Raw genomic sequence first — 20,527 nt, 5'->3', positions numbered from 1 at the left:
GAAATACCAATAACCTTATTTAAACATTATATAATACACACATATCAAATTATCATAATATATATATTAAGACTTTTAAAGGAAGGTATTAAAATATAAATTAGTGTATTTTTAATACATACATCTAAAATTATAGAACTAGAGTACTAAACTAGGGGTTCGTGAAGTTCTAATTCATTATACATTACTCAACCTATACTTTGGCTTAAAATTTTTCATGTCCATTCTAAGCATATCATAGTTTATATATACATATTAGACTATATAGGTATTTTGTTTTTACTTTTATACGATATAAAACTGAAAGACTATGACTCTGTCAGAGGGAATAGAGGACACCAGGAAAACATGGATCTCTGATTCAACTAAGCAGGGTGAAATTAGCTCACAGACCCTGAGCAGCAAGCACAGGTCTACATGGGTCTATCCCACGGCCTCTGTGTATACATTATAACTATTAGCTTAGTGTTTTTATGGGACTCCTGACTGTGAGAATGAGTGAGTCTCTGACTCTTTGGCCTGCTCTTGGGACTTTTTTCCTTCTATTGGGTTACCATGTCTAACTTCAATAATGAAAGTTTTTGCTTCATCTTATATTTTATTTTGTCATGTTTGGTTGTTATCTCTTAAAAGTCTGTTCTTTACTAATGATAGACAGAAAGGAAGTGGATCCAGAGGGAAAGGGAAGTGGAGAAGAATTGGGAGGAATAGAGGGAGGGGAAACTATAGTCAGGATATATTGTATGAGAAAATAATCTATTTTCAATAAAAGAAAAATAAAGAATGTGACTCTGATGAACACTAAGGCTATTAAAATTTGCATTAAAATTCAATTATAGGAGGTTTATGGTGGCCAAAACTGAAATGAAAACAGGAGTCTAGACAACAGATATTTTAAGTATACAGTGTACACTACTATGAATGAAACTGAGCTATTTCTGTACCTTCAAATTTGAATGGAAATCAGCCTTTAACTTCTTAGTTGTCCATGCTCCTATAAGGAACCCTGGACCCAGACCTCTGTAAGCAACCCAATGAGCTCACAGTTCAGCAAGTTGCAAGCTGGTGGAACTGTTCCTTTGCTCCATCACTGGTCTTCTATCTAGGGTGATACATAAATGTATTGTGTCTTCCCAAAAGAAGTCAAACAACAGTGTGCCAATATGAAGCAGAGTTGGAGACTATGAAGACATTTGTAGGACAAATCTTAAGCATAAGGGTTAAGAGAAACTAAGACACTCTGGAAAAGATAAGACATATCCAAGGATGAGGAGCATATGTTTTCGGTGGTTCTCACATTACATCGCCACACGAAGCCTTCTTTGTAAAAGAGTACTGCTCAGAGAGTTTAGTTTATAGGGTTAAAGAAGTCTCTTTTTAAACAAAGTTGTGAGGAGGACTTACGAGGAGCAATTGTTTAGACTTAGGAATGAGAGGAGAGGGCTAGGAACTCATAATAGATCACTTAGGCCATGAGGAAGTATAATTCACTTGCTTTGACAACATGTCTTTTGGGAAATCTATATTGTCTTCATGGGAAATTTGGTGGCTGAGGTTTTTGCCTTTATCAACCCAGATGAACCCAAGATGAAGAGTCTTGTCTCTTATCTGTGTTTTTCTTCCCATGTCACTATAATTTCCCTGTCTATCTTGCCTCAGATCCAGATCAGGTAAATTCACGCCAGAAATTGAGGTCCACAGGAGACCAAGAAACCAACAGAAACAATGAAAAGTAGCTACAGAATGTACCAGTCATACCCAATAGCAGTAGGGTTGTGTCCAGTGGAGAAGAATACAGAAGATGACATATTTATCACAGACTAAGTTCAAGATTAGGAACACAAAGGTGATCTTTTGAGGATCCAAGATCTATACTCCAAAGTATAAGAAACAGAAGAGATGAGGCTATTAGGAAAGACTTCTGCTTAGCAAATATGGATCACAACAGACCTTTGCTCCTCAAAGTGCAGACCATGAGGCTATTCTCTTTAGAATTTCAAATAGCTCCCTTTGGCTATCAGACCATTGTGCTTCAAGAAATTGGCATTGCCCTAGGAATCAAGTTGGGAAAAGGTTGAAGCCAGCCAGAGGGAAATTTGTCTCCTAGAAATAGTAACACAGTGCTGATGACTAGTTGGAGTACCTTGCAGAGAAGACTGGAGCTAGCTAGTGACAGGCTTGACTAGAACTGCTTAGGCATGCATACCTCTACCCATCTACTTAGATTTAAACCTCAGTCATGACCCAGAATGTTGAGGGTGGGCACTATAACTCTTTGTCGTTGTTCCCAATGTGGCCACATTAAATAAACCCTTTCTTGCTTTTCACAATTAATTTGGCTCTTTATCTTTCAGGATGGGTGGTAGTCGAAGGAGCCAAACAGCAAAATTAAACAGCAACTCAGTTTTCCCAGGAAAATCCAGCCATGAACCAAGCAAACAGCTTACATACCAAGATTGACATGCTTTGATGAAAGTGTGCTTCAAGGATATTGCATACTTATGCTAACAGATCTGGTTCTACAACCTTACCAAAGCAGCTCAGGACAGTCTCAACCTTTTCTGTCTTGTGAACCTTAAAAGTAACCCAACTGAGGCTCTAAAAGCCCAGTCAGCACTCTTCCTTGACTCCCTGACAGTCAAGCACTGAGTGCTATATGCTAAGGCAAAAGGTGTCTAAAGCCCTTGTTTTATAGAATAAATTCACCTTTTACTCAAGAATGTAGAGCTAGTGAAGGGCAGACCCAATACCAGAAATAAGAGCTCCAGGTTCCCTATTCATGAGTTTGATATAGTTTTTTGAATATGTTTATTATTTTAGACTCTTTGTCCTGGACAAAGATTTTACTCTAACTACCAATACACTCAAAACACCATGCTTATCAATATTAAACACTCTAGACAGAGTACAACACAATTAAAATTTTATTCAAAATGCTAAAAAAGGGCAAAAAATAATATAATAATAGCATTATTGTCAGTGGCTTCAAGGACAAAGGCACAGCTACACGTGGCCATTTACAGCAAGGAGTTCAGTTGCTCCTCCAACAAAACTGGATTGTTCACTACAGAAAAGAATTTCAGAACAAGCCAATAGGCAGTAGAGTTAGAATTTATTAAAGATTTTTACAAAGATTTAAAGCATGGAGGTTAATAGAAAGAAAGAAAAAGGTTAAGACACTCAAGTGGGTACATGGACTTCTAAAAGCCAAGTGGCTCATACATGTTTTTACAATGAGCATAAATAGAATTTTGGTGGCTCCCAAGTGACATCTCTGAAAGTTTTTAAGAACCCCTACCTCCTGCTTTTTAAAATATATTTCTCAAAGAATGTATTTTAAAAGTAAACTTTAAAGATCAAAAGGTTACTAGGGTGTTGCCAAAAGTGATAGATGACAGAGCAGTGTCAAAATTCACCATTCTGGGCAGAGGGAGGCACAAATGGCTTTAGGAATCTGAGAAGAGTCTTACAGCTGAAAGGTCATAAGTCATTCTGGCCCTAAGTGCACACAGATGGCTTTCAGAAGCTGAGATCACTGGTAAACCTTAAAGGTCATAAGGCTTTCTGGCCCCGAGTTAGCATAGAGTGCTCAGGAGACAGATACTGTGCGCAATTTTCCTCTCTGAGGTGTTTGAAGCTTCTTAGTTCTGTGACTCCATGAACAGGACAGACAAGCTGTACTCTAGGGTGGAGGGCTCCTTTATCTCCCCATGTCCCCTTAATTTTCCATCTTTTTTATTCAGCCTCATTACTATGATAGTATGTATCATAAAAAAGTAACTAACATTACTTAAGCATTTACCACAAGTAAAATATTGTATTAAGAGCTTTGTAATTTTGATTTCATTTGATCCTCCTATAATCCTAATGAGTAAATACTATTATTTCCATTTTAAAGACCGAAAGTGAAGGTTTTTTGAATTTTTCAAAGTCACACTGCTAGCAGGTAGAGCAGCTACAACTTAAACATAGGAACATGGCTTATTTCTCTGTTTCCAGTAAAGAAAGAAAAGAAAAAAGAGCTGAACAGAGTTATCATTTCAGGTTTGTGAAAGTCTTATTTCTAATCATAAAAACAATAGATTCACAGTGTAGGAAACTTTTTTTTTTCTGTCAAAGATGGCTAGCCTGCCAAGAGCCAACATTTCATAAACTTCTCCATTGTATGTAACTCTCATGTACATGCCTGCTTACAACCCTGGGCATCCTGGCACTTCACCTTCAGACCCTTCCCCTTCATGCCAATATGAATCAGCCAACTGTGTCAGATTGTGAGGTTGAGCTCCCATTACTGGAGTGAGACACAGTCACTGCCTAAATCAGAATAAATACTAAGCACTGTCCTACCTGGGTGTGCTTGCTTTGCTCCCTGGGTTTGGATCAAAGGGCACCTCTTTTACAAGAACAACAAAAAGAGGGGATTGCTGGGTTACTTTTGCATTGTGCCTGTGTTTCTTTCAACACTGGGAATTTTCTTTTCTAACAATAGCAATAATATAGCCTGCTTCCAAGGCAACACTGCTCTTACAATTATCCCCAAATAGTGGAGTATGCTCTAAAACAATTCTGATATTTACTATTGTACTTTTTCTGCCCTGAAAGCAAAAATAGGTTGTTTCAGTTATTTTATTTGATGGGCCTCCCCTTTAACTAGATTTTAGTTCATCTTATTTCTACTTTAGAAAAATTAAGACAACTGCAATGCACAAAAATAAAAGACCTGCCTTTCAGAAGTTAATTATAAAAGTATTCTAACCTCAGATTTGAAGAAGTCTACCATAAAAACAGCTCTTCTCTAGTGGATTGTTTAACATTGTGCTTAAGGCTTTTCTAGAACCAAATTTCATGTATAGCAGCATATTTGGGAATGTGGTGAGATGAAGCTATCTAGATCGCAAGATTTGGGGGTGCTAGTTTTCCCCACTTCACTTAAGAGTATCAGTTCATTTCTTCCACTAACAGACTCCTTATATTTAAATGCCATGTTTAAATTCTTGGTTACTTGAAGGGAAGTCTGCCCTGTAATAGATAAGGCCTTTCAAATAGTTCTGACCTCTTTATGAAATAAAAATGCTACTAGTGACTTAAGTTTTGATAACAATGTTAATAACTAATCTAAGAGATTTCTCCCACTTTCCCTTTTAGGAAAACAAAACCAAACACATGTGACTGTTTCATGTTTTAAGAAAGGGGTAAAAGACATGAGAGTTATATAGTTTAGGCTAGGAATGCCTTCACTGCATTTACTTTTTACTTTTCTATTTTGGGGAGGACATTCGTGTGTATGATAATATGTGTTCAGGTGAGTGGGTAGCTGAGTTTTCATGAATGCACATGCATATGTGCCGGCACATGTATGAGAAGCCAGAGATGGACATCGGGGGTGTTTTCCTCAATTGCTCTCTGTCTTATTTTTCCAGACAGGGTTTCTCACTGAATGTGGACTTCATGAATTCAGCTAGGATCTTAAGCAGAAGTTTCTCCATCCTGCCCTGCATTGTGGTCAGGATGAATCTCTCCCACTTCATCCATGTCTCACTTGGGCTGCTTGGTCCCAAGTAAACACACAGAGGCTTATATTCTTTACAAACTGTATGGCCTATGAGTCAGCTTATATTAGCTAGCTCTTTCAACTTAATTCAACCTGTTCCTACTAATCTGTAGTTGCCACATAGCTGTGGCATTACTGGTCTGCTGGCATTTTGCTGCTCCTTGGGCGGCAGGCTGACATCTCCCCCGACTCCACCCTTCTTCAATCTAGTCTTCAGTTCGAATGTATTGCCCAACCCTATCCTGCCCTGCCATAGGCCAATGCAGCTTAGCTTTATTTATCAACCAATCAGAGCAACACTGGTATCTGACCATGCCAGTATAAAAAATAAACAAATAAAAGGAAGAAGGAAACACATGACCCCTCTCTCCTCTCTGATTGGACTCCAGACAGCCTGGGAATTGAACCCAGGTCCTCTGGAACATCATAGAATGGCTAGCTAGTGAGCTCCAAGGTTCCAGTTGTCTCCTTTTGATCAGCACTGGGGTTACAGAGGAGCACCACTGACCTCAGCTTTTATGTGGATACTGGGGATCCAGACTTAGATCCTTTACGTTTGTAAAGCACACACTTTACCAACTAACCTATCCCCTAGCCCCCTACATTTCTTTTTTTAAACCTGACCTTTGCACTTTTTTGAGCATTAATCACTAGCAGAAAAAATATATTTTTACTTAGAATACATTTTCCTACTCAAAAACTAAAGAAAATAAATTCAACAAATAGGAAAAGTTAAATGATTAGGCAACACAGCAAGAAGGCTCATTTTGTAGAAAAATCACATTAAATTTTCAGCATGCTTCATTAACTCATTTAACTTTCATTTCTATCCCACTTGAGACTCCCTTGCATCACACCCTATACCAGCCACTCTTGATACAAAAGTATTATAGATCTATGCCCTAACCCTGAAGGGTTTCACAGCCTAGTAAAGAAAACATGTAAGTCACTATCTAACAGCAATGTAGTGACAATAAAAATAAAAGAATCATAGAAAAACTGTCATGGAAACAAGTAGAAATGGAAAGCCAGGGTACAGAGGTGTTATCAAGAAACACATAAGACAAGAAATCACAGAGCAGAAAAAAAAGATATGGTATGCACCAAACTTATAGAGGAACGTTCCTTAATACACAAGGAAACTCACGATAAAGGTATAGAAGTCAAAGGAGAATATATGGAGAAGACACTGGGAAAGCATCCAGAAGTCTAAGACCCAAAGACGCTAAGCAGCAGGTAATACATTTACATGTTGTCCTTTAGCTAACAGAGAGCCAGTGGGTCGAATGAGCCACATTTTATAAAGAGGCCTGTTAGCATTAAAAGACAACAGGAAAAACTGAACCCTAGGAATAAAGGTCCATCTCTAGTCAAAATAATCTTGAATTAAGACAATGACATCAGATATGCAAAGCAAAGGAAAAAATGTAAATATATATATTTAAAAGGTAAAGTTTCTTTAAAAAAGAAAACAAGGGATTCTTATATTACATCTGGATGGTAGGGGCAATGTTTTTCTAATATATTACAGTAAAATAAGAACAGGATAGACCATTTATTAAATTCTAAACCTTAAGTAGCTTTTTATTCCTTCAAATTATAGTAATTAACCTTACACTCTGCTAGGATTTTTCTAACTTGGTAGTCACTCAACATACAACTATTATCAGAGCTGAAAGTCTACTGAAAATTAGAATCAAGTAGGTAATTAATCAGGCCTCACCATATATTTTCATGAAAATAAACTATGTAACCAGAGAATATTCCCTGAATAGATACGAAAAGCAGATTAAAAACTCTCATAAAAAGAGTCCACAAAGCAAACTAGGAAAATAAGTTCAAACTTTAAATATCTCTATATTAATAATGTTTAACATGAAAAAAAATTGCTATCAATGAACCCCTTAAAAGCACTTTAATACAAATAAAAGATAAAGGCCTTCACATTTAAAAGTTAACATACTTAAGCCATGTTTAAAAGGGCCAGATTTGAATTTAAAAACTCCTGTGGCAGCAATAACAACTGAAGATCTCTGTGCTGCTTTGATGTGTCAACTTGACACAAGCTGAGGAAGGAGCCTCTGCTGAGGAAATGCCTCCATGAGATCCAACTGTAAGGCATTTTCTCATTTAGTGATCAATGGGGAGGACCAGCTCATGGCGGGTGGTACCATCCCTGGGCAGGTGGGCCTGGGTTCTATAAGAAAGCAGGCCAAGCAAGCCATGATGAGCAGCAAGCCAGTAAGCAGCTCCCCTCCATGGCTTCTGCATCAGCTCCTGCCTCCAGGTTCCTGCCCTGTTTGAGTTCCTATCCTGACTTCCCTCAATAATGAACAGCAATTTGGAAGTGTAAACCTAGTAAACCTTTTCCTCCCCAATCAGCTTTTTGATCATGTTGTTTCATTGCAGCAATAGAAAACCCTAACTAAGACAATCTCTATCAATACTTTCCAGATTACCAAACAAAATTATATATAAGTAGGATTTTAAATAAAATTCAAAGTAAGATACATTTTAAAGAACTATAAGAAAACATGAATGTTTGCAGGGTTAAGAGAAATGTCAGTCCACAAGGCATACATATATTTCCTATAGTCACCAAACCTCATGATACAGAGTAGATTTTCTGTAGAACCCGGGCTTTCTTACAATGGTTCTCCAGATGATGCCTAATAAAAGCTATAGCCCTCAACTGGCTGAAGTCCAACAGTGTTACTTAGCACTCTTAGAACCATCTAGCAACAGGATGCTCAGATGCTCACACAATACTTTTGTTTAAGAAGGAAGTAAACGGGGCTGGACAGAGGGCTCACCATAAAAGGCTAGGCTCACAATCACAAGGACAAGAAGAAAGTAAACAATAAAGTCACTTGTTATAAGAAAGACAGGCAAAGACTACTACTTGAGATATGGCAAAATTTCTATCCTTAAAATATATCAATAAACACATCAAAACATCTGAAATCAACAATTGCATTAAATTTAGAGATGCAGTCTCTTGTCCTTGTTTTTTAAAAACATATTATGTATGTATGTATGTATGTATGTATGTATGTTATGTATGCATAATATGTATGTACACAAGTGCCATAGCAAGTGTGTGGAGGTCAGAAGACAGTTCTACAGAGTTAGTTCTCTCCTTCCACTTTTACATGGTTCCAAGGACAGAAGTCAGGTCTCCAAGCTTGTGTGGCAAGCAGCTATACCCACTGAGCTATTCTGGAGACTCCTTAACAGTTGAAGTGTCAAAACTGCCACTCATTTATTCAGATGAAAACTCATGAACAAGACAGTCACACAGCACAGAAAAATTAGACTAAAATCATTCTAAATCAGAGGCCATTAAAACTTCAGATGTGAATTGCAAAAATAATTAATTGGCCTGAAAGCTAAACCTAATTTAAAAACACTCTGTAGAAGGGAATTGAAAGCAGCAAGCTAGGTTCATGCTTTTTGATGGGCTTATGAGCTGCAACTAAACCTTCAGTGTTCTCTGCCTACTGAGACATCAGTGTTTTCAGTTTTGAATGGCTGAGTTTAAGGGTACAGTAAGCAGAACTAAAAGAACAAACAGCATGTAGCAGATGGAAACTAATAAAGAGCAAAATATCCCCAAATTAGGGTTTTACAATATCCAGACATGATTGGGGTAACCCAATTGGCTAGCTTAGTCACTGTTCTATTGTTGTGAAGAGACATCAGGACCAGTACAACCATTGTAAAAGAAAATATTTAATTGGGGCCTTGTTTACACTTTCAGAGGGTTAATCCATTATGATCATGGCAGGAGCCTGGCAGCACACAGGCAGACATGGTGCTGGAGAAGTAGCTGAGAGTTCTACATCCTGATCCACAGGCAGCAGGGAAGAGAGCCTAGGCCTGGCATGGGTTTTTGAAACCTCAAAGTCTAACCCCAGTGACATACTTCCTCCAACAAGGCCACACCTCCTAATCTTTCTAATCCTTTTAAAAGGTGCCACTCCCTAGTGACTAAGCATTCAAATATGTGAGCCATTCTTATTCAAACTGCCACAGAGACAAAGGTAGCATCCTCAAATCAGGGTCTTAACAAGTTGTAGTAATCAGCTGGGGAAGTTGAGGCAGTCAGCCAGAGTTCCCCACAGAACTTTTTCTCCATGGATTAGCTTCTCCTTCTCTTTTGCAACACAGGCATTTTTATACTGTGAGAATAAAAACAATTGTAACTTCTTGGAAACAGTCTATATCTTGCTATTCTCAATAATGTAGTATTTTTAATATTGGGGTGTTATTAAGTTCTTCTCTTTCCCTACTAAGGAGCCAGAAGCCAGCCTGTCCCCTGGAGAAGGGGTCTTAGAGGACACTTGGAGAAAAACATGCTTGCATCTGAAATGAGGAAGGAGGAGGGTAACACCATATGCAGAGCCAGCCTCTTAATGAACACAAACAGACCATGCAATTTACCAATACAATATACAATCAGTTATTTAGAACTAATCAACATTATAGTCTAACTGCCAGAAGACTATATCAAAATTCATATAAAGTTCTTTAGTGATTCAATTACTAAAACAAAACAGGAAGAAATATAGTAAGAAACATAACCATTTGGGAGGAATATGTTTTCAATATATACCAAGAAGCTACAAAATTTATGATAAAGATCAGCTACCTATTACAGTCTCAACTCTCAGCTTGAGTGATAAGTCTTGATATATAATCCAAATAACAGTATGGATGTTAAGCTCTACAACCAAGCTCTATGTATTTGCAAAATTCATTCCTGAGCTAAGACTTGAATTGTTAAAGGCCAAAAAGGATGACTGTGAATATTGTATGAAGTTATTAATGACAGGGGGAAAAAGCTTCTACTAAGTTAAAGACCAATGATGTATATTTTTGAAAAATTGAAAATGGGATTATTTTAAAATGGGGTGTTTCAATTATACATTTAGAAAGATACTGTGATTTTCAGAAGTGACAAGGGTTAGTTGCCACAATTATTCATCTGAAAAAGCAGCTAGAAAGATACCCACCTTCCTGAAGTCCCCACTTGCACCCAAGCAGCCTGCTGGTGCCTGCTGATATTTGAAGAAGTAGTTATTCAGTCTTCAAAACCTGCCAAGCAGTTCACAAACTCTACTGTGGCTTGAGAAGCATCCAGGACACTCATAAGAAGTACATTAGCCTCTCAAGTCTCCAAGAAGTAACTAGATGCCTCCCCCTACCCCACCTCCAATACCCAAAGTACCAGAGCGGTTGGATGTTCTTTCCTGAGAAGCTTGGCCATGAGACCATGCAAAGGTACCACAAGCCATTACATACTGATTAGACTTCGACTGGGATCCACCAGCACAGTGTAGTCCCCACCTGTCCCTCAAACCATGAAAGGAACACTGTGTCATTGCTACTGGCCTGTTATTGTGGCTTCACCCCTATATAGTCCTCTAAACTGATAGAAATCCTGCCTCCAGTGTGACAACAAATGAGCCTTGCTTACCTGGTCCTACTAAGTAGATCTGACATGTACAGAACTGATGAGATGCTTGCCAGCTAGACAGGAAGCATTAAGAGACTCCAACAAACCCCCTTCACCTAAAGAGCTACATCCTAACTAGCAGGAAAATCCCACAAACCTCTGCAGTGTAGACTACTAAGACAGACATCTACAGGCATTGCCAACTTTGGTTACAGCTGAAGAACCTACATACACATCTACTAGGATCTGAACCTAGTGTAACTGATACCTAATACTCTACCTAAGGCATTTCAAAGAAAGTCTTCTACTGCAAAAGCCACTTGTAAAATTGTAAAATTGCAAAGAGGCCCTGACAGGCCACTGCAAAAACCCATGAAGGTGAAGTCAAAGTTACCATGGAGACCCTAAGATGTCATAGAAGCCAATAAATCAGAAAAATAGGAAAATGTGGATACATGAGAAGGAACCTCTCATTTTGGAGTCTAGTTGGAAACTTTCACCAGCAGTAAAACAGGAACTGATCCAGCATAATCAACAACTGTGTAAGCCTTTACCTTTCTAGCCAATAAACCTATGATTTTCTAGTTATCTCACTGCAGAGTCTATTTACAGGGAAAGGACATGTAATAGACCTTTTGAATACCTTTAGTGACTCCTTGCTTTACCTTAACATTATAATTCTGTCTGTGCTGTGCTGTGGAATAATCCTCTTATACACTGTAAATATTTGTCACTCCAATCAGTTTAATAAAATGCGGATTGGCCAGCAGCCAGGCAGGAAGTATAGGCAGGCAACCAAAGAACGTTGGGAAGAGGAAGGGCGGAGTCAGGAGTTACCAGCCAGATCCAGAGGAAGCAAGATGAGAATCTGCACTGAGAAAAGGTACTAAGCTACATGGCTAAATATAGATAAGAATTATGGGTTAATTTAAGTGTAAGAGCTAGTTAGTAATAAGCCTGAGCTACTGGTCGAGCATGTGTAATTAATATAAGTCTCTGTGTGATAATTTGGGAAGGCCTGCCAGGTATTTGGGAGTTGTTGGTGGTACTGAAACTTCCATTTACAGTGCTGGCTAGTTTTTTGTTCAACTGATAGTCACCCAGGAAGAGGAGTTTCAATTCATCCTAATTCTCATTGGCCAGCTTGACAAGCATTTTCTTGATGTAGGAGGCCCAGCCCACTCTGGGCAGTGACACTCCTTGGTGGGTGGTCCTGGATTGTATAAGAAAACAGGCTGAGTAAGTCACAGGGAGTAGATGAGTCAGCACCATTTCTCCAAGCCTCTGCTTCAGTTCCTACCCTGACTTCTCTCAATGACATATAAGATGAAATAAATCTTTGCTCCCCAAGTTGTGTTCAGTCCTTACGACAGCAATATAAAGCAAACTGAGATACTATCTAAGACATCTTTAGAGCTATCTTATAATCTTAACGAGGACTATGGGGGTCCAGCCCCTCGATAGTCCCCTCCCAGGTTCTGGGAAGAATCTACAACCAGCTGAATATTAATATTTGATGTTAGGAAATGAATCTATACACACGAAACTCCTTAGTCCACACACTTTATTATTCTGAATCAGTTCTCTCTCTACAAGCTTCTATTCTGCTCTCGTGCCTAGCTCCTTTCTTGCCTGATTTCTCTCTATGTTTATCTGCTGTCCTAAGTTCTATCTTAATTCTCTCATATTAGTTCTGCCCATCTAGGTTCTCATCCGTTTTGTTCTTTCCCATTTTAGCCCTTCTCTCATCTCCTTCTTTCTCATCTTGTTCTTTCCCATCTGGCTCTCCTTCATCTTCCATCTTGTTCCTCTAGTACTCTCTTTTAGCCCTTCAATCTAATTCTTCCCCATCTTACTTAGTTCATTCCTCTCCAATTCTTACCCCATCTAGTTCTTCCATTCTCTTTGTTCCTCTCTCTCTCCTCCTCTCTGTCTCCTTATTCTCTCAGTTCTCCCCAAGTCTCTCAGGAATCCAATTATAAACTCAAGCAATAGCAATCCTCTTGTCAGCAAGGTCGCCAGGCTTGAATTCTTACTGGGTCACAAAGGTAGGTAAGAATTTTCCTCAGGCAGTGACCATGAGGCTCTCTTTTACAACCCAAAATGGGAGTGGTAAAGGAGGAGGTCAATAGAGAGCTAACAATCAGTTAGTATATCAAGAAGGGGATCTATGTGAGCAGTCTACATTCCTAGAAATGGTTAGGTAAGAAGTTAGGGGTCTATTAGTAAGGCTGTATAAGAAGGAGGGTTTCACTCTAAATCGTACAAGAAATAAAGCTATCCGCCTGACTTAAGAGACAAGTGTTGTTTCATTTGGCCTTAGATGCTTGATAGATATTTTAGGTAAATACACTGTTAGGAGTTCTTGGAAGCACACACAGCATTTACAAGAAAATCACTGTATTAACTAACTATATATAATATATAACCAACTTTATAGATACAAAAGCTAAAATATCACCAAGACTTCTTAAGCCATAGCTTGACCTTCAAAAAAGTCCTTGACTTTTCCAAGTAGTAGCTTTTGTGATAGTAGCTGAATTCTATCACATTTTCCTGCTGCTTGCAGCATAATTTTGCCTACCAACAGAGAAAAAGGAAAAATGTTTCTCAGAAACTTGCTGACACATAACTTGAGAACCACCAAAAGTGGTATATGTGGCTAAATGCCAAGGCAATTAATTTCAACTCTCCCTTGAGAAGCCCACCCCTAAATCTGGATATGTCCTGCTCTCTGACTTTCTCATAATGAAACCTACCCACACTTTAGTAGGTCTTCCTCTCTGCAACACTCGCTTCAGGAGTCCTACCTACAGTTGAGTTGTGATTCTTTGTGACTCCCCCTAGAGGAGGGCACCCCTACATTTGGATATGCCTTACTTCTGCCTCTGCCTCTGAGCTAACCTCCCACCCCCACTCCCAGAAGCCCACATCCATGCTCTCAGATGTGCTTCTTGCCTTCCTCCAGCCCATCTCTTTTCTCCTTACCTTCATGCTTAAAGTCTGCATTAAATTGCCTTTAATAAAATCTCCAACTATTGCATTAAACTCCCAAGGTCTGAGATTCTTTCCTTTAATCAATGCCATGAATTTTTGTTTTGTCTGACTTGACCAAAGTCCCTAAAAGATTAGGGAAACTCCTAAGTTTCTGAAGGTGACAGCATGGAACTATGTTTCTGTCCCCAAGCCAGGACCATGGGACATCTCCTATGAAAAACTGCCAGAATGGAGAGGAGCCAGCCCAGGAGAGTGGTTATGTGTGTTAGATACAACAGAACAGGGCAGGGCTGCTGAACCCCTTGGAGTCCAGATGATTCTAACACAAGCCATAGATGCTAGACAGAATTTGCTATTTTCTCTCCTTAGGTCATGCTTCAAATAGGTTATTAATGTAAACATGCAATAAAGAATTCTCTTGCAAAGACAATGTCCATGGAAATATAATAATGTAAAACACCCAATTTCCAACACAAATGCAACTTCTAAATGAGTAAATTATAGATGCAAATTAACTGAGATATTATTTTAACAAATAAATGTCTATACACTTCTTTATAGCCTTGTAAATTTTGGTGAAATGAATCTCATCAAAATGCAAACATTCAAAGCATTAGCCAAGGAATTAGTCTGTAAAATGGATAATACTGAAGTTTGGTATTTTTCTACTTTGCTTTTTGATGCATTTGATTTAATAAGTTTCCGGTCTGCTATCTTCAAACACTTTGTGTAATGTTAAAATATAATTCTACTTTCTTGAGCATTCTATTTCCCCTGGAGTAATGAGTAAATTCAGTAGTTAAAAAATTTCACTCTTTAGTAAGAAAGCCAAGATAAACAACAGAGCCTGTTGCTTAAAAATTAAAACAAACAAACCCCAACCAACTAACCAAAAAACAAAAACAAACAAACAAACAAAAAACCAGGGGTCAAGGAGAGGGTGCGGTGGACAAAGGCACTTGCTGTGCAAGCCTGTCAATCTATGCTCAGCCCCAGAAACCTGGGAAGGGTGAAGGCAAAGTAGAGTCCACATAGCTGTAGTCTTGCACGCCCTGGGCTAGACAGGGTGGCTCAGCAGTTAGTGTACACCACTCTTGCAGGTGACCCAAGCGTGTACATACACGTGTACACACACACACACACACACACACACACACACACACACGTAAAAATAAATCTATAAAAAATTGGTAAGTGAAAGAAAAAAGGGCAGTCTTTCCACTCCTACCAAATGCTATCCCTCTCTGAGCTGGGAGCCTGCTCCAACCAGCCACTACACATGGTCCAGGCTAGGGAGGACCTAGACAGGAAGGCCCACATCCTGACAACCTATGACCTCTCCCCACCCCTGAGGGCCTGCTCTAGCATAAGCACCACATATGAAAACTGGCCCAGCACAAATCAGATAAGACAGTTTCTATAACTGTGACCCTCTTCCTGCCCCAGGAGCCTGCTCCAGTTGAATCACCAAATGTGGTCAGACCTAGTGAAGAACTAGGCAGGTAACCCTTTACCCTGACCTCTGTGACCTCTCATCTGCCCCACAGTCCCCTCCTACCCAGCCACTACAGAAGACACGGCCTAAGCATGGATCTGCAAAGCATTCTCTCTACTCTAACTTCCTCTTCCACCTCTAGAGCCTCCTCAGTTGACACTCCAAAACAGCCCAGGCAAGACCCAGTAAGACAGCACCCTTACCCAGTCCAGCCGCCCTACCCTCCTCCAGCCTCTCATATCAAGGTCTGACTCAGTGGGCTAAATACAAATAGCAAAAGACACAACAGACAATGTTACTCCAGAAGCATGACTCGTCAGAAAAACACAAGCAACACAAAAAACCAAGATAGTATGCTGCCCACAAAAAGCACCAATACCATAGTAATGGTCCCCTAAGAGGACAACTTGATGAAATCAAACACACTGAATTTAAAAGAACAATTACAAACAGTTCAAAGAATTTAAAGAGGCACTAACATCTGAACAAATTAAGAGAGAATAGGAGAAAACTGACTGAAGTCCAAGGAAATATAAATAGGTAAATAAAATAAGGAAGACAATTAAGGATATGAAAACTGAATTCAATAGATAAGAGAATTACTGAAAAAAAAAACACAAAGTAAAATGAAAGTTTTCAATTACTTAAATAAAAAGTTCAGTGGAAAGCATTACTGACAGAATGAACCAGATAGAACACAAGGACTAGAAAATAAGGTAGAGGAACTCAATCATTCATTCACAGAAAATGATCACATTTTTTAGCTCTATGAATGGGACATGTTTTGGGACACCATAAAAGGACTAAACCTACAAATTTGGGCATAAAAGGAGAAAAACTGGAAGACAAAGGCATAGAAAATATTTTCAATAAAATCATAAAAGAAAATTTCCTAACTCTAGAAAAAGAGATGCCTTACAAACAAGAGGCCCACAAAGCAATAATACATAGGAACAGAAAAGAGATTCCCCATGACATATCATATTAAGACACTAAAAACAAAATGAAGAAAAGATCCTGAAAGCTCAGGAGACAAGGGCCACGTCACATGAAAAGGCAGGCCCATTGGAGGAACATCTGGATACTTGTTAGACAGTCTTAAAGCCAGAGGGCTGGGAAAGATATGTTTCAAGTTCTGAAAGACCACAACTACCAATCTAGAATATTATACTCAGCAAGGCTATCTTTTATAAGTGATATAGCAATAAAAACTTTTCCATGATAAAAACAAAGAATTTGTGACCACTAAGCCAGCTCTACAGAGGAAACTGGAAGGTGTACGTCAGACAAAAGAAAGATAACCACACATAGAGGCCACAAGGAAAAATAAACAGTATCAGGGCAGGTAATCAAAGAAGGACTAGAGAAAAGTATCAATATGACAAAAACACACATCTTTCAAAAACAACTAAATATTAATGGTCTCAATTCCTTCTTAAAAAGACACAGACTAAAAGATCTTTTCATAGATCCAAGAAACACATCTTTCCTCCAATGATAGAGAACTACCTTGGAATAAAATGACAGGAAAAAGATGATATTCCAAGCAAATGGAATTCAGGATACAAAGTAAACTTAAACAAATATAGGAAAAGTGAAATAACAACCTTATTTAATATGATCACAGTGAATTAAGTCAATAATCAAAAGCTAGGGAACATGTACAAAGTATACAAACATAGAGATATTAAAAAACACACTATTGAATGATAATTTGGTCACTGAAGAAATCAAGCAAAAAATTTTAAAAATATCTTTTTTAAATGAAATAAACTTGAAAACATGATATTTCAAAAAGTATGCAACATAATAAGTACAGATCTATACAGAAAGTTTGTAGCCTGAAATACCAACATCAAAATACAAGCGCTCTCAAATAAATAACTTAATAATGCACTGTAAGGCCTTAGAAAAAAAATAAGAAAAGGCCAAACCCAAAAGCAGTAGATGGGAAGAAATAATTAAGATGAGAGTGGAAATTAATGAGAGAAGATACAGACTCAATGAAAGGAACTGAATATGGTGGTGAAGCCTTTAATCCCAGCAGTAAAGGGGGTAGAGGCAGGCAGATCTCTGTGAATTCAAGCTAGTATGGTATACATAGTGAGTTGCAGGCCAGCCAGGAATACATAGTGAGACCCTGTCTAAGAGGGAAAAGAGAAAAAATAATGAACAACATAGAAAAGGTAAGAATGCCTCCAAACTCTTTTTATGAAGCCAGTATTACCCTGCTCAAAACAAAATATTACAAACCAATCTCCCAGATAAATATAGATGCAAAAAAACTCAATAAAATACTTGCAATCAGGGCTGGTGAGATGTTCAGCAGCTAAGTACAATGGTTGATCTTCCAGAGGACCTGGGTTCAATTCCCAGCATCATCACCATCCGCAATTCTGTTTCCAAGGGATCCAATACCCTCTCTGACCTCTGACACAGAAAAGGCTTTCAAGAAAATCCAACATTGCTTCATGATACATGATATGAACAGGTTATAGATGGAGAGAGCATATCCCAACAAGATAAAGGCTATATACTACAAACTTACAGCAAACATCATAGTAAATAAAGAAAAACTCAAAGCAGTCCCACTACGATGAGGAACAAGACAAGGATGTCCAGTATCTCCACTGTATTTACTATAGTAACTGAAGTTTTAACTAGAACAAGACAAGAGAAAGAAGTTAAGAGGCAAGTAAAGGCTTAAAATATTAGTCAAAATATCACTCTTTGCCAACAGTACAATCTTACACATGAGACACTAATTCCAACAATAGAGCTTGATACTCAGCAAACGGACAGATTACAAAATGACCACACAAAAATCAATAGGCTTCCTATATATCAATGACAAACATACTAAAAGAAAAACCAGTGAAACAATTTCATTTACAATAGCCACCAAAAAATAAAATGAATGGAAATAAACCCTACTAAGGTAATGAAAAAAAAAAAACCTTTATAATGAAAACTGTAAGACACAGAAGAAAAAATTAAGAAAGACACTAGAACATGGTATGGTTTTCCATGTTCATGGCCTGAAAGAAACAATATTATGAAAGTCACCATCCCACCAAAGGTAACCTGTAAATTCAATGCAATCACAATCAAGATTTTGAGGACTATCTTCACAGACAGTGAAAACACAATCTTAAAATTTATAGGGAAACAAAACACCAAGGACAGCCAAAGCAATACTGATATAGGAGTTATCACCATTCCTGAGTTCAAGTTAATCCAGAGAGCCACAGTAATAAAAACAGAATGGTACTGGCACAAATATATAAATCAGTGGAGTAGAATAGAGGATCCCAGATACAAGTTCTCACAAATAAAGCAACCTGACTTTCCACTAAAAGCCAAAAACCTATATTAGACAAAAAAGATTGTCTTGGCAAATGATGGTTGGAAAACTTGGACATCATCTTGTAGAAGAATGAAACTAGATCCCTAAATCTCACTCTGCATGAAACTACATTCCGAATCTATAAAAGATTTCAATATAAGACCTGATATCCCGAAACTGCTAGATGAAACAGCAACAAGTATACTTTAACAGATAGGTAAAAGTTTTCAGAATAGCATAGGAAATAAGACCAACAATGGTCAAACAGGCTCTCGTGAAATTAAAAGGCTTTCTGCCCAACAAAAGAAACAGTTAATTGAGTGAAGAGAATTAGTAACTAGAATATACAAGGAACTTAAAAAACTAAACTCTAGCTGGGCGGTAGTGGTGCATGCCTTTAATCCCAGCACTTGGGAGGCAGAAGCAGATGGATCACTCAGTTCCAGGCCAGCCTGGTCTACAGAACATGTTCCAGGACAGCCAGGGGATACACAGAGAAACCTTGTCTCAAACAAACAGACAAACAAACCAACAACCCCAAAACTTAACTCCAAAAAACAACCCAATTAAAACACAGGCTATGGAACCAAAACAAGAATAGAGCTCTCAAAAGAAGAATTATAAATGTCTAAGAAATCCTTTTAAAAGTCAACATCCTTGGACATAAGAGAAATGCAGATTAAAATTACTCTGAGATTCTATTTCACCCCAGTCAAAAGGGCCATCATCAAGATCACAAATGGAAAAAAAAAAAATGCTGCCATCAATGTTAATAAACAGGACTGTTATAAATTGCTAGTGGGGGTATAAACTAATGCAGCGACTTTGGAAATAAGGCTGAAGGATTCTAAAAAAACCTAAAAATAAATCTACCATCTGGGCATGTACCCAGAGGAATTTATACCACACTACAGAGACACTTGAATCCATGTGCACTACAATACCTAGAAAATGGACAAAAATCGTTTAATCATTTGACAACTGAAGTTCCCAGGCACTAAGAAACCTCCTTTGGTCAAATATCTTGCAATTGTCAGGACGGGGCCTCCACCCTTTGTCTTCCTTGTATACCACAAGACACATTCGAAACACAATGGAAACATAAGCCCAACATGAATTGAAATGGTACTCAAAGTTGGGTCCACCAAAAGAGAAATAAAACAAATAAAAGATACCATATAGTGACATCAGCCTTCGGAAACGACGACATATAAAATGATCAGTTGACCCTTTTGGGGTCTGTACACTTACCAGACCTTAACAAGGCAGGTGAAGAGAAGGCTGCATCAGGTGAGTGGGCCATTTCAACTTGACTCTTATCATAAGCGTGGCAGGCTAAACTACACCAATTTTAAAGCTGTTTAGTGAAGGTTAGAAGCAGTCAGCATTAGATTAATTGAAAGCAGTATGAGCAGTTATTAGCATGATGCAATGTGCACAAGACAACTGAAGAGCATTAAATAACTTTAGTTCATCTTTTAGGACTTGAAAATTTGATTTCCTTTATTTGGTAAATTAAGTTTGCTTACACGAACAGACAGAAACATAATATCCACTTACTAAGAAACATTTCATGAGTAGCATCCTTTATTGTATAATAAAGTTGTTGTGCTACTATGTAACAATGCTTAGAACTCCAAAGAGGAGTCTATCCCAGCAACAGGTTAATTTATGTTTCAA

At 38.2% G+C, this 20,527-nt stretch overlaps 1 protein-coding gene across 3 annotated transcripts in view; it reads right to left on the bottom strand.

Moving 5' to 3' along the window:
- The window catches only part of Phkb (phosphorylase kinase regulatory subunit beta), a 206,236-nt gene that overhangs the window by 183,916 nt on the left and 1,793 nt on the right, over positions 1-20,527 (bottom strand). For 2 of the 3 annotated variants that reach the window (XM_059264498.1, XM_059264497.1), the window contains exon 2: positions 20,099-20,204. The exons of the other annotated variant lie outside the window; for it this stretch is intronic. In XM_059264498.1, coding sequence (XP_059120481.1) covers positions 20,099-20,150 — 52 coding nt within the window. In that variant the 5' untranslated portion in view covers positions 20,151-20,204. The remainder of the gene's footprint in view (positions 1-20,098; positions 20,205-20,527) is intronic. 3 annotated transcript variants of the gene reach the window in all.

The sequence above is a fragment of the Peromyscus eremicus genome, chromosome 5, assembly GCF_949786415.1.
Source record: "Peromyscus eremicus chromosome 5, PerEre_H2_v1, whole genome shotgun sequence".
In the NCBI taxonomy this organism is placed as follows: domain Eukaryota; kingdom Metazoa; phylum Chordata; class Mammalia; order Rodentia; family Cricetidae; genus Peromyscus; species Peromyscus eremicus.
The sequence above is the reverse complement of the archived record's forward strand: the minus strand, read 5'-3'. Positions and strand labels throughout refer to the sequence as shown.